Source organism: Citrus sinensis, chromosome 8, assembly GCF_022201045.2.
Source record: "Citrus sinensis cultivar Valencia sweet orange chromosome 8, DVS_A1.0, whole genome shotgun sequence".
Lineage (NCBI taxonomy): Eukaryota > Viridiplantae > Streptophyta > Magnoliopsida > Sapindales > Rutaceae > Citrus > Citrus sinensis.
The window spans coordinates 13,803,705-13,817,009 of record NC_068563.1 but is presented as its reverse complement, the minus strand read 5'-3'; the positions used below and the strand labels follow the sequence as shown (position 1 = coordinate 13,817,009).

Below are 13,305 nucleotides of genomic sequence, written 5' to 3'. Positions count from 1 at the left end.
CCAAAAGCAAAATTTGTCTTAGAATTTGTGTCCAAAAGTTGAAATCATTATTAACATACTTTAATTTTTTATTTTTCTTTTTTTTGTAGGGTCCATATATCATTCTATATGGTATTACTAGCATCACGTGAAAAATATACTTAGATTATTAGTATTGTTAAGCCTTTTTTTTGTTTTTATTATATATAGAGTTCAATAAATAGTTTTATAATACAAGTATTAATGTCAATCAACAAGTATAGAATTGTTGCTTGGAACTTTGAAGGGTTGGCCACAAGGACATTTTATATTTAGTAGTTGGTTAGACATTTTAGTTGATGTTATTTGGACTTGTGGGCGTTAAAATTTTTATTCAATAATTTTATAATTCGGATTCTATTGTAATAAGATAGCAATTTTTATTGTGATCAGATTTTGTGAACTAATATTTAGCTAAAATATCTCAGATTTTATTGTGGATCAATTTTTAGGCATTTTTCAATTTGCGTATTTGATTTTTATTTTCTTTTTATCTGTGGGATCTCATGTATCATTGAAAAGAAACAAGCTATTACCTAATCTATTTTTTAGGTCCATTTATATATAGTGAGTACCCCAATTTCTATTATTTGAATTTTTTTGCTACTATTACAACTCTTTCAGCCCTTCGAGAAGAGATCAGGCAATTGGTAGCCTCAGCTTAGCAGAATGGGTGAGTATGCTACAAATTCAAATTTTTTTTTTTCATTTTATCCCTAACTACCTAATATATTATTTTAATTTCCAACTTTTATCAAAGTCTAATGGGTAGTTCTCTCCAGCATCAAAATTTTGATTTAATAAGTTTATATTTTTTTATATTTTCTATTATAAGATTTAATAAGGCATGCATATGATTACGTAAATTTTCTTTGAATTGTGTACCATTTCACAAGAAAATTGACCACGACTTTTAAAATCAATTTCATAACTATGACTTTTAACATTCAATCTATTTATTTTTTTTCTATAGTCACAAGTTTATTGCAACCAGTTTAATTGAAGGTAATGCATGTTACTTTTTTATTTTATTTGAATTAAGTATTAGTATGAATTTTTATCATTTTTTATGTTGCAAATTATGAACTAAATTTTATTTAATTAAGTTTTTTTTTTCATTTTATGTGTTTGAAAAAGAAAAAGGCATGTCTAAACATTATCAAAAATACTCTAAAAATACAAGGTGATGTAAACTTATGTCTATTTTGGTCATCATATAATAAAATAATATTTTCGTAATAAAATTTACCAAATGCATGTATACTACTTTTTAAACTCATAGCAACTGCAACAATACAATTTACCAAAGTATCAAGCTCACTACTAGAATTATTATTATCTGTGATAAAAAATTTTGTTGCAAAAATAATCAAATTCGTCACTAAAAATAATTTGTGACAATAAAATTATGGTCACAAGTTGGTTATATAAGGTCTGTTGAGGAAAAGTATCAGTGACCACTTTATAAGCTGGCTGCAAAAAAATAACTTTTAGCAACAAAAAAAAAACAGTTAAAAAATATATTTTCACTTTGTCTTCCCTACTTTTTTGCTACCAAATTATTTCGTCGCAAATTAACAATATTTGCGACCATACTAAAACTAGTCGCCAAAAATATATTTTTAAATATAATGTTATATTTAATTATAATTTCATAAAATTTTAATTTGTTGAATTTTTCTTTAATAATTAAAAAAATTATAACATACCTTAGGAAAGTAGAAGAATTAAATTAAAAGATTTATTATTAATAAAAAATACAAAAAAATATAGCAAATGAAATTATATTATTTGGAACAATTACATTTATTCATAAATTTCTTGGTTTTCTTCACCTTCTTGCATCTTGATTTTCTTCACTTCTTTGTATATGATCTTCAATATTTAATTCCTACAAAAAAAATACAAACACAAAGGTTAATTAACTTCTACACATGATAATTAAATAAAATTATGTGACAAAAAAAAGTTAAAAATAAGGTAAGAAGATAGAGAGAACAAGAGAATGAGAACTATAATAATGAGAGAACTTAGAGATAAAAAAGAAAGAGAGAGGAATAAAACAAATATATATAACATGTAAGTCTTTTGCGACCATATTTAAATTTGCTCCAAAAAACTTATTCAAATTGAGATTAATTATGTAAGGCGGTTGAATCCCCGCCAAAAAACTTCACTTTTTGCAACAATATTTTAAAGTTGTTGCTAAAATTACTCAATTTGTGACCAATAGTGATTAGTCACAAAAAAAAAATTTATAAGATTTTATACATCATTTTTTTGTGACTAATGTAACATTGTCTGTAAAATGACTACCTTTAGCTACTGAACAATGATTTGTCACAAAAAGTATTATAAATGTTTGGTGGTAAAATTCTCACCACAATCTTTTACCTTTTGCGACAATTTGAAAGAGGTCGCAAAAAGTAAATATTTGAGATGAAAATTTTATTTTTATCCCATAAAATGTTACCTATTAATTTATCATCTTTTTTTGGGACGAAATCTTTATGTGGTAATTGAGAGTTTAGAATTTGCCAACGGAATTGTGTTTGGCCGCAAATAAATTAAAAATTAAATATATTTGTCAAATGCTTTTGTGACGAAAATTATATTTGGTTGCAAAAGTGAGTTTTTGTGATGAATTTAATTTTGACAAAAAAAAAACATAACATTTAACACTTATGGTCCTAAAAAAGTGATATTCAACGATAAAAATTAAGTCATCACAAAAATATAGTCGTAAAAAATATATTTCTTGTAGTGGCCTTTTCTTAATCAATAATTTATTTTATCCGCACAGAATAAGCGACTTATTTAACTAGTCATCGCAACCCTTAATTCGGTTACAATAGTCATGTTGAGTTATACAAATATATTTGTTAGATTCCAAATAAATATAGTATGTTGGTAATTAATTTAAAAAAAAAACTCCAATTCAAAACAAAAATCCTCAATTATTATTGTTTTTTTTTTAAATAGCACTATACATATTTAAAAAATAAATAGAAATAAAACAATATCAAATGCACAAGAATTTAGAAATAGCTGGCATTGTTGATTTTTTTATTGGTCTAAGCAATATAACTGGCTTTATTTGACTTTTTTGTTGAAATTTATGGGATTGTTAGCAGAATATCTCTTGGTTACTACTGGTCTATAGTAAACAAGTAGCTGGTTTTATTTGACTTTTATGGAGTATCAGATGATACGTTTCTTGCATGTCACCTTCACTCTTTTTTTAAAAAAACAAGTACCTGGTTTTATTTGATTTTTATGGGGTATCAGATGTTACGTTTCTTGCATGTCACCATCACTCTTTTTTTTTTTTAAACAAGTAGTTGGTTTTATTTGACTTTTATGGAGTAACATCTATTTATGGAGTATCAGATGTTACGTTTCTTGCATGTCACCATCACTTTTTTTTTTTTTATAAAAAAAATTATGCTATTTTGGAACTATAGAAAATCTATTAATTTAGTGGATGTTAATTAAAATGAGCCATAATTTCAATTCCAGGTGAAGAAGAAGAAGATAAAAAATTAAAATGAGTCATCCATATTCGCCGAGTGATCTGATTCTACCAGATTTTACTCCAAATTTACGATCTACGTCTGAAGTGCATGCTTGGAATGGAATCGCTTCCTTTTTGGTCATGTTTATCATCTGGCGTATCTCGGGTTGAAATCTTTTACTTGCTGCGATATGACATCATATCATACCCTTTCAGTTTCAGCTCTGTCAAATATAAATTTAGGGACCTTGCTACGTTACAGATTCTGTATGTAACGCAGCAAATGAGGAGCATCCACGCGTTGCAGGAGAGAGGAAAAGTTGTTGGAACTTAGCTGATACAAGACTAATTTCCATTGAGCTGTTACATACAGAGTCTGTAACGTAGTTTTGTCCTAAATTTAGTAGTTAAAAGTCAGTAAAGTCTAATCATCTAACAGTACTTAAGCTGCAGTTAAATCCCAATGTCAATTAAATCTTTGTTTTCTAATAAATTTGTGTCTACTGCAGGGAGGTCACCACGCAAATTATCAAAAACAGACAGATGGCTTATGATCTGGTGGGCTGTTAGTGGTCTTATTCACATCATTCACGAGGGTTACTGGTTTTTCTCTCCAGAATTTTATAAGGACAAGTCTGGAAATTATTTTGCCGAAGTTTGTAAGTTGTCTTTAATGAGAATAATTACATTGAAATTAATTAATTGTAAGTAAGGTGTTTAGTCTCATAAACGAAAGCTGGCACTGCTGCAGGGAAAGAATATAGCAAAGGAGATTCAAGATATGCATCAAGACATGTGGCAGTTCTTGCTATTGAAGGAATTGCCGTGATTTTTGTTGGCCCTGCTAGTCTTCTTGCAATGTAAGTACTGTTTTAAGTATGAATTAACTAAAATGGTATTTGTTTAGAACCTTTTCTCTTCTTTTTTTTTTCTCTCTCCCTATGATGACATCACATCATCAGGTTAATAAAATTGCCCCCATAAATTCCTTTTCTCCCGAAAATGCACAAACTAAAATGAAACTCTCATAGTGATTTTACATAGTTAACTCTCAGATTTTTGTTTTTTCTTTACCTTCAATGACATCGACTATGATGATTGTTTTTTTTTTTTGGTTTCATCATTAATTAATTATATTGTCCCCTATATATGACTCAATTTTCCTGGCTCGGTCTTTGTTGGCAGGTATGCTATAGCTAAGGGAAAGTCATACAGCTACATTCTTCAGTTTGCACTTTCTCTTGTGCAGTTCTATGGGTCTTCCCTCTATTTCATAACAGCTTTCTTGGAAGGCAACAAGTTTGCATGTACTAGATATTTTTATTATTCATACTTCATAGCACAAGGTGGCACCTGGCTTCTATTTCCAGCTTTAATAATGATCCGCTGTTGGAAAAGAATTTGTGCAGCATGCCTGCTCCTAGACCACAAGACCAAAGTTTATTGAAAGTTATTTCATATTCTGCTGTAACTCAAATAAAAATTTACCATGCCTTTGGGCATGGGTTGCCTTTCAAAAGTTATTTTCTCATCATCTGATTGCGTTGTGCTTTAGGTAGCGTTTACTTTTTGGATTGGAGTGAGAATCCTGAGGAGTGAGAATTCTAGGATTGGGAGTGTGGAGTGAGAATGAGAGTATGTTGTTTACTTACACTGGAATGGAAATATGGAATAAAGATCAGAATCCAATTTATGTGTTTACTTTGTCTTGGATTGGGAGTAAATAGTTTCAAATTACAATTTTATCCTTATTTAAAGAATTATAGTTTTTAATTACAAAGCTAATAAAAAATATATTTAATGAATAAATATTTATTTTATTATATTTGTAAATTTATAATAATTATTAATATTCTTAATTATGAACATCACATTTTTTATTAATTTTAATTCTAATATAAAATGAAACATTATTTTATTTTATTTAATATAATTATATTAAATTTAAATATAATTATATTATTTTATATTATTATATAAAATAATAATATAATATTATTTAGTACAAAATTAATATTTTATTAGAATAAAATATTTATTATTATTAATATTAAATAAATATAGTACTATTATTTTTAAAATAAATACAATAATATTATATTTATTAATTCTCTATTAATATAATAATATTATTTTAAAATAATTTTAACTTAGAATCAATGTAAATTATTATTTAGTTAAATATAATAATGTTATTCAAATAAAAATAATATTATTTATTTTATTTGATTAATTATAAAATATTAAATTGAATTAAAATTAAAAAAAATGTAGAAAAGGAAGAGGTAGGAGTGGATTCCTACTCCCACCTCCCCCAATGGGAGTCCCACTCTCACTCCCCACTCCAAAAATAGATGGGGCCCACGGAGTGGGATTCCCACTCCTTCACTAAATAAGTGAAGTAAACACTGGAGTGGGAGGAATCCACACTCCTCACTCCCACTCCAGAAAGTAAACACACTATTAATTGATCAACTCGAAGTACTGCACTGGCTCGTCACGTGGTCATGCTTGGATATATATATATGTGTGTGTGTGTGTGTGTGTGTGTGTGTGTGTGTATTTGTTAGGAGGCCAATTTTTAAGTTTCCCATTTTGTCTACGGGTGGGTAATAGTCGGTTCGGATTTTTCATTTTCTTGATTTTATAGATTTATCCTAATATTATCAAATTTTATACTTTCCACCTAATTTTACAGTTTACAATTCCATTAACAGTCAAGTATCAAACTACACTCTACACACATAATATTAATAACACTATATATAAATAAACAAGTATAAAACTGTTAAATCAAAAGCAAAATAATAAAAGTCCAAATACAAAATAGTCGCAATTCATAAACACGCATAAACTTAAAAGTCTACTACAAATTATAAGTCCATGGCAACTAAAAAATAAAAAAAGTCCATAATAGTGCATTGATATTCGATAAAACTCCACCATAACACAAGCCATAGCTATATCCACCATAACACACAAGTCACAGCTACATCCACCGTAACAAACAAGCCACAACTACATCCACCATCCATATCACCTAAATCAAAATTCAAAGTGAGCCAAAGCGAATAATTAAACTAACTAAAATGACATGATATTTAATAACAAATAAATACATATCAATTATATTACCTAAAAATTATTTATGTTGAACTGCAGTTTTCATGTTGATCTACCAAGTTGGTCGACCGTTGTTGATTTACGAAGTTCTACATTAAAAAAAAATTATCAATTTGAATAAGGTTCATATTACTTAAAAAATAAATTAAAATTAAACAAATTGTATAAGGTCATAATTCTTTAAAAGTAAACTTAAATTAAAATAAAACAAAATATACCTTCTGCAAGTTGATCCATAAACTCGTTGTCTTTAACTAACTTATTTAAGTCCGCTGTTGGATCCATAAAAAGAGGAGACCGCAACCAATTCTGTAATAATACCAGTGCCTCAACCATGTCCGGAGTCAAAGAACTTCTATATTGATCTAAAATACAACCTCCAATACTAAAGGTAGACTTGGAGGCAACAGTAGACACTGGAATAGCAAGAACATCCCTTGCTATACTTGACAAAATAGGATAATTGACACTATTCACCCTCCACCATATCAAAATATCAAATTTAGTCCTCCACTTTATCAAAATATCAAATTTAGTGCCCAAATTATCTTTTGCAATTTTTTTAGTCTTCTCCATCAAGTAAAGATCCAACTCATTTGACAATTTCGAGCTACCTTCACTAACCGCAAATGCCTTACTAAATTCGGAGAAAAGGTCCTCAATCATAACATCATCATCACCACCTAAATCTCAAAAATTCGAACCACTTCCACTTCCATTTGCTAAAGTTTGGCTTCCACTTGCACTCCCACTACCACCTAGTTTATATTGTGCATTGTAAGATTCATAAAGCTTAGTCAACAAATCTTTCACCATTTCATTCATCTCAACACATTTGGTACTAGCCTTGCCATATAATTTCTCAAAGCAATGTGTTGCTAATTTCATTTTTCCTCGTAGATCAAGTACAAAAGCAACAATCAACAATTTATTTATCTTGAAACAGCCCTCCCAATACTTATCAAATTTCTCCTTCATTTTAATAGCCATCAAACACAAAATGCTATCATTACTAGCAAACAACGATTCCAAAGATTGTTCAATTTGACATATCAAATTGTAACAAGTGTTCGATGCCACCTAAAAGAAAAAAATAATGTTAATCAAGCTAAAATAAATTCCATATTATATATCAAAATTCAAAAACATAATATCAAATTGTAACAAGTGTTCGATGCCACCTAAAAGAAAAAAATAATGTTAATCAAGCTAAAATAAATTCCATATCATATATCAAAATTCAAAAACATAATAAAGATGTGATGTTACCTTCAAAGAAGAAGAAAATTACAAAGTCGTATCATAAAAAGTCTTTAGAAATTTAACTATACGACGAGCACTCTCCCAATCACTGTACAACGGTGACCCCTCCTTTTTCTTCTTCCTACCCTCTTTTTCATTGAAATAAGCATCATAAAGCTTATCTTCAATTATCATCCCATCAAATGCCGGCTTAAATTTCAATGCTGTACTTAACATGGAATATGTAGAATTCCACTGAGTAGGACAATCCAAAATCACACTTCCTCGACAATTAATCTTCTGTTGTTGCACACGAGTTTGAAATGCTTGCATCCTGCAGTGGAAGATCTCACATACTTCATAACATTCTGAACATTAATTATACTCGACTCTAGTTCCTTTAACCCTTCAGTAACAATCAAATTCAATATATGTGCACAACAACAAACATGTAAACAATCCTCATTCAACACTAAGACATCATCGCTCCAAGTCTTTAGTCGATCAATTAAGTACCTAAGAGCACCCTCATTTGGATTTGCATTGTCAACCATTACAGTAAACTCTCGCTCTATACCCCAGTCAATTAAACATTTTTAATTTGCTTACCACTTGTTACCGATGAATGATCATTAACCGTGTTGAAGCTAATAATCTTTCTATGTAAATTTCAATCCTTGTCAATAAAGTGAGCTGTGATGACCATGTAGCTAACTGTCGTAATGGAAGTCCAAATATCAATGGTCAAAGATACTCTCTGCTTATTCCTAACCAATAAACTCTTCAACTTAGCTTTTTCCTCGACATACATATCAACAGTATCCCTAGTAATGGTTCTTCGTGATGGAAGAAGATATCTAGGAGCCGCCACACTGCAAAAATGCTTAAAACCCGAATTCTCCACAATAGAAAAAGGCAATTCATCAAGAACAATAATCTTCATAGCTGCTCGTCTGCAAGCATCGTGACTAAAACCTCTTGCTACAATTTCATCACCACCGACATCTTGAGTTAAAGTTGTTTGGTCTTTATGTAAGTCCTTGTACTTTTGACACCTTTCTTGGTAATGAGTCCTCAAAGTGCTAATCCCGTACCCTACTAAGCCACATTCAAATTCATTACCGCAGTAGTTGCATTTGCACTTCCTATCATTACACTACAACAAAACTAGAAATAGATGACAGACACTTTGTGACTGATTATGAGAGGTCATAAAAGTATGATAGAGTTGTGATAAATTTTGTGTCAATCAAGTATTCATGACAGACTTGTGATAGACTCGTGATAGAAATAAATTATGTCAAGAATATGTGACGACATTGGGATAGAATATATTACATCAAGGATTCATGATAGAATTTTAATGTTGGCTTGATTTTGGTGCTTCTTTGAATAAAATTTTAGGTATTATTTAAAATAAAATATTATATAACTCAAGAAACGTCGTCGTTTTCACGTAAATTAGAACGACGACGTTTTGCTCATAAATTTAAAATATTAAATATTATGAATTTTTTATTATAAATTAAAAATAAACATAAAGAGTTTAAATTAAAAAGATACCCTCGATCTTTTTTTCTAAGTGTTGAGGCCACCACACACTCTCTCACTGAACTCTTCTCTCACAAAACCACTTGAAACCCTAGCGTCCTCACAGCCACCGTTAATCCACATAAGGCCACAGCCACCGTTAATCCACATAAGGCCACAGCCACTCGCAATCGACCTAGGTAAATGCTCACATCTACAGTCACCATGAATGAAGTTACAGCAAAAAACCACAATCGCAGCCTCAATAACTGTAAATCGCTCTCTCAAAGAACGCTTGTTGTTGCCGTGCCTATGAACGTTGTTGATAGCAAATAGACTTCTAATTTTTAAGAAAGGGAGCCAAGCAAGGGAGATGAGAAGGTTGCTTTTGCTTTGATCAAAGATTTGCAAAGAAATCCTAGTGGCTTCAATGTATTGGCTGCCCGTTAGGTTGGTTTGCTTTCGCTTGTTTGATTAGTTTTTGTTATTTTATTTTAATTCTAAAATGTAAGGAAAATAAGTTAGTGGATTTCTAAAATTGATTAGCTTTAAAATTGGAATCAATGCAACTATAATTAATTGATTAATTTTTGCAGGTCTTTTCTGATTTGACTAAAGAGGCACGAAGGTGAGAGTTGGATTATGAGTTGGTGGGTTAACTCAATAAGAATTTGACTTAGCATGAAGAAACTAAGCTGCATCTAGTAGTTAACTATTCTTGTAAGGTTCTGTAATCTGTAAGAGGAATATAGCTATGAGTTTTCTTAGAAAATGATGAATTTTATTCTTTTTGTTTCTTATTATTAACTTTTATCAGTTGTAAGAGATGCTTGTATTGTATACCCCTATGATGTGTAAATCTAATACAGTATAGTTATGCTTGATGATAGTAATACAACCTTTACTAATGGTTCTTGTTACTTAGGGACGCTTATAGATTATGTGTCATTAGCACTATCTAGGGACCATTTTCTTTACGGGTAGTAAAAATTTACTGTTATTTGTGATTTTACATTTAGATTTTAACTCTTAAGCATTTTTTATAGTTTCAGTGGAATATGATCTTTTTGGTAATTGGTGGAATCAACCAAGGTTTAATCTGTGGTCATTACATGTTAGTTATTTCCATATGCCTGTGTCTCTGTTTCATCTTGTTAATCTTCAATTTCATCCTTTTGACCCTTATTTGTAGTTTGAAGTTTATTCTTATATCTTAAAAAAATTCAATATGTTTTACTTGGGTGCTGTTGTTGGTGCAAGAGGCATTAAATTGTGGTTCCCTTCCTCTGTCAATATCCCTAAACTAATGGGTTGATCTCTATGCTAAATGGTAGTTATATTTTGCTTAATCATCGACAAGTGATTATTGGTTTCTGTCTATTATAGGAAGAAAGATGAAAGCTATGAGAGTGAATTCAAGGATCTATGAGAGTGAATTCAAGGATACAATCAGTGTCTTTTTACCTTTGAGAAATGGTGATATTATAGATATTGAAAGGTAATTTCCAGGTCGTTGCTTACTCAGTATACAAATCCTCACATCTCCATTAACCGACAAGGTCTGCCCTTCAAAAGGGACTATATCTTCTTTTACTTGTTCTCAGGGTGCAACTCGTCATATGACAACACAAAAGAAGAGTATGATGGAGATTGAGTCAATTGGAGCTGTAGGCAAATATGATATTGGCCATGTCAAGAAGTACTTTAGAGGTAAATAAAATTTCTGCAGCATTATATTGAGTAATATGCTAACTAGAAACTTCAAGCCTTATATTATTTGGTCTATACTCTCTCTTTCGCTTTCTTGTCAGACATAAACATGAAAATTATTTATTTTCCATATGAATTAAAGTTGCTTTAGCTTTAACTTTATTAGCTATAAGCCTGCATTTTAGGCTGTAACCTTTTAAAAATAACTAGCATATTTAGCAAGGCATCCATGCCCCTAATTGGCTTTCTAGTCTTTCAATGAATTTTAAATTTCCCAAAACTAAATGCAGCATGTGATCTTTTGTTTGTTTGAGTTTCACTGATCAAACTTACTTTCTTTTTGAAAAATTGCATGTTAAAATGAAATTCAATGAATTATATATAAATTGATAATGCACATGAATTCTCAGTAGGGAAAATTTTTGATCTGTTCTTATGTCGGTTTGTTGCTCCAATCGTTGCCATACATGTTGTGTGTCATGTCCCCCGAAACATCCCAGCTACATTTGCTTTGAAGAGGTCACTTGTCAAGACTATGGCAAATGCACGTGACCTTCATACCTGCACAATGCATGCTCTTGTTTCAAGTCTAGGCATAATTGTACAAAGGTGAATTTTTGTTCTAATTTAGCAAAATACTGCAATAATACTTGTTGTCTATAATTACCTAGAACTCATTCTGTCTAGCTTTCATCTAGCTTTTATATAAATAATTGTAGTCGGCACAAGCTTCTCTAGTAGATTATGTAAATAAATTATCCTCTGTAACAAATTTCAATAAAGTGTCTATACCAAGATGATAAAAACTTCTCATTGACTTAGCCTTATTTATATTACGAGTTAGCTTTATTTTTATTATGTTGTCAAACTTGTTCCTTTATATCATGCACAATTGGTTGTGATAAAAGTTTAATCAATGTTGAACCTTGGTGTGGCTTAGAGCAGCATAAGGTAGGGCTTCCATAGATTGGATTCATAGAATAATTTGTTCATCCTCTCAAAATAGATTGTGCATCTTAATTTAATTTGGATGAAATATTCTGGCACGGTGGCATTAAAGACTATTAACATGCCATAGTTTGTTATCTGTGTTATGTTTGTTTGCAGGTACTATCAATTTGGATTTTGTTGCTGCATCAAGATTTTAGCTGTGGTTTTGGCGGACTTTGATTTTTGGTGCAAGTATTTTGCGGCTGGTGAAATGTAGTTTATTTTGGGATCGATGTAATTTGAAAGTACTTCAACAATATAGTTTGTATATGATTAAACTTGTTTTAATATATATTAAATTTCATGTATTTTGTTATTTATTTTTTAAATATTATCATTAGATTTTCTGAAAACAAATGTGTAGAATTTGTAAATTTGAAGAAATAATAATGATAATACAATTCAAATAAGAATAACCAAAATTCAAAAATAATAATAATGCAATCTAAGAAAGAATAATCTAAAATCAAAATAAAAAGTAATAATATTTTTTGATGGAATATAATAATATTTTAAATATTATTAATTGAACTAATAGCCATTTTCCCGCCAAAAATTTTACAAAAATGCCAAAAATTCAAATAATTTTGAAATTCCCACTAAAATAGTGTGACATATATATGACTATTAAAAATTATCATAAATTTATAATGGAAAAATTTTCTGTCATAAAGTAATGACAGTGACATAGATGACGGATAGATTGTCTGTCATGCACCTTTTTTTATGACAGTTATTTTCCGTCATCTATTACCTATTTTTTTGTAGTGTTATCTAGAAGTCTAGTGGAATGTTGCTACACTGTTGATCTTGGTGCCATTTTTTTCTTTGGTAGTAGCGGTTTGGATGATGAAGACTTTTTTCTCTCGTTTCTACTGGTGACAATTGTTGGCGAATCATTTTCACTATCATCAGCTTCAACTTCACACTCAAGATCATTGGCTATGCAATCAAGGTTGTCTTGAACTCTTGAATAATTAGACATCTACAATGAATAAAATAAAAATAAATAAGTAATATTGATTTATTTAACAAGTTATTGAAATGAAAAAAAATCAATTAAATTTAATTTAACTACTAGCCAACGTATCATAATTTAATTTAATAAGTTAGGCCAACATATCATAATTTACTTCCAATAATTGTTAATTTAATTAAAAATGTCCATGCCAAAAAGA

General features: G+C 29.8%; 2 protein-coding genes and 1 long non-coding RNA gene across 13 annotated transcripts; 2 read left to right on the top strand and 1 right to left on the bottom strand.

Moving 5' to 3' along the window:
• The first annotated feature begins 3,502 nt into the window (after positions 1-3,502).
• Positions 3,503-5,233, top strand: LOC102607060 (probable 3-beta-hydroxysteroid-Delta(8),Delta(7)-isomerase). Its single transcript, XM_006478528.4, has 4 exons — positions 3,503-3,698; positions 4,042-4,191; positions 4,284-4,392; positions 4,718-5,233. Exons 1-4 carry the CDS (start codon positions 3,566-3,568, stop codon positions 4,977-4,979), a joined length of 654 nt encoding a protein of 217 aa, XP_006478591.2. The 5' UTR covers positions 3,503-3,565; the 3' UTR covers positions 4,980-5,233.
• A 1,053-nt stretch (positions 5,234-6,286) lies between these two features.
• Positions 6,287-8,113, bottom strand: LOC102607354 (uncharacterized). Its single transcript, XR_008051293.1, has 4 exons — positions 7,925-8,113; positions 6,874-7,735; positions 6,668-6,744; positions 6,287-6,572 (listed from the first exon to the last, which is right to left on the bottom strand). It is a non-coding gene; the product is annotated as an uncharacterized LOC102607354 (long non-coding RNA).
• A 1,352-nt stretch (positions 8,114-9,465) lies between these two features.
• LOC112496864 (uncharacterized) lies at positions 9,466-12,443 on the top strand. 11 transcript variants are annotated; one of them, XR_003063474.2, is made up of 5 exons: positions 9,466-9,877; positions 10,024-10,055; positions 10,814-10,925; positions 11,003-11,137; positions 12,245-12,443. XR_003063474.2 is itself a non-coding variant. In XM_052432944.1 (3 exons), the coding sequence occupies exons 1-3, from the start codon at positions 11,047-11,049 to the stop codon at positions 12,342-12,344; spliced, it is 390 nt and encodes a 129-aa protein (XP_052288904.1). In that variant the 5' UTR covers positions 11,039-11,046; the 3' UTR covers positions 12,345-12,443. The 11 variants fall into 11 exon arrangements, 1 of the variants encoding a protein (XP_052288904.1); XR_003063472.2 differs by having other exon boundaries at positions 9,471-9,877; positions 10,024-10,147; XR_008051288.1 differs by having other exon boundaries at positions 9,472-9,877; positions 10,024-10,147; positions 11,032-11,137.
• The last annotated feature ends 862 nt before the right edge of the window (positions 12,444-13,305 follow it).

What these genes read in the sequence shown, in the direction of transcription:
- LOC102607060 (XM_006478528.4), top strand. Translation starts at nt 3,566, where the DNA reads ATGAGTCATCCATATTCGCCGAGTGATCTGATTCTACCAGATTTTACT. An exon ending in TATCATCTGGCGTATCTCGG is followed by an intron (nt 3,699 to 4,041) that starts GTTGAAATCTTT and finishes TGTCTACTGCAG; the next exon opens with GGAGGTCACCACGCAAATTA. An exon ending in CCTGCTAGTCTTCTTGCAAT is followed by an intron (nt 4,393 to 4,717) that starts GTAAGTACTGTT and finishes CTTTGTTGGCAG; the next exon opens with GTATGCTATAGCTAAGGGAA.
- LOC112496864 (XM_052432944.1), top strand. Translation starts at nt 11,047, where the DNA reads ATGACAACACAAAAGAAGAGTATGATGGAGATTGAGTCAATTGGAGCT. An exon ending in TGTCAAGAAGTACTTTAGAG is followed by an intron (nt 11,138 to 11,547) that starts GTAAATAAAATT and finishes ATGAATTCTCAG; the next exon opens with TAGGGAAAATTTTTGATCTG. An exon ending in CTAGGCATAATTGTACAAAG is followed by an intron (nt 11,747 to 12,244) that starts GTGAATTTTTGT and finishes GTTTGTTTGCAG; the next exon opens with GTACTATCAATTTGGATTTT.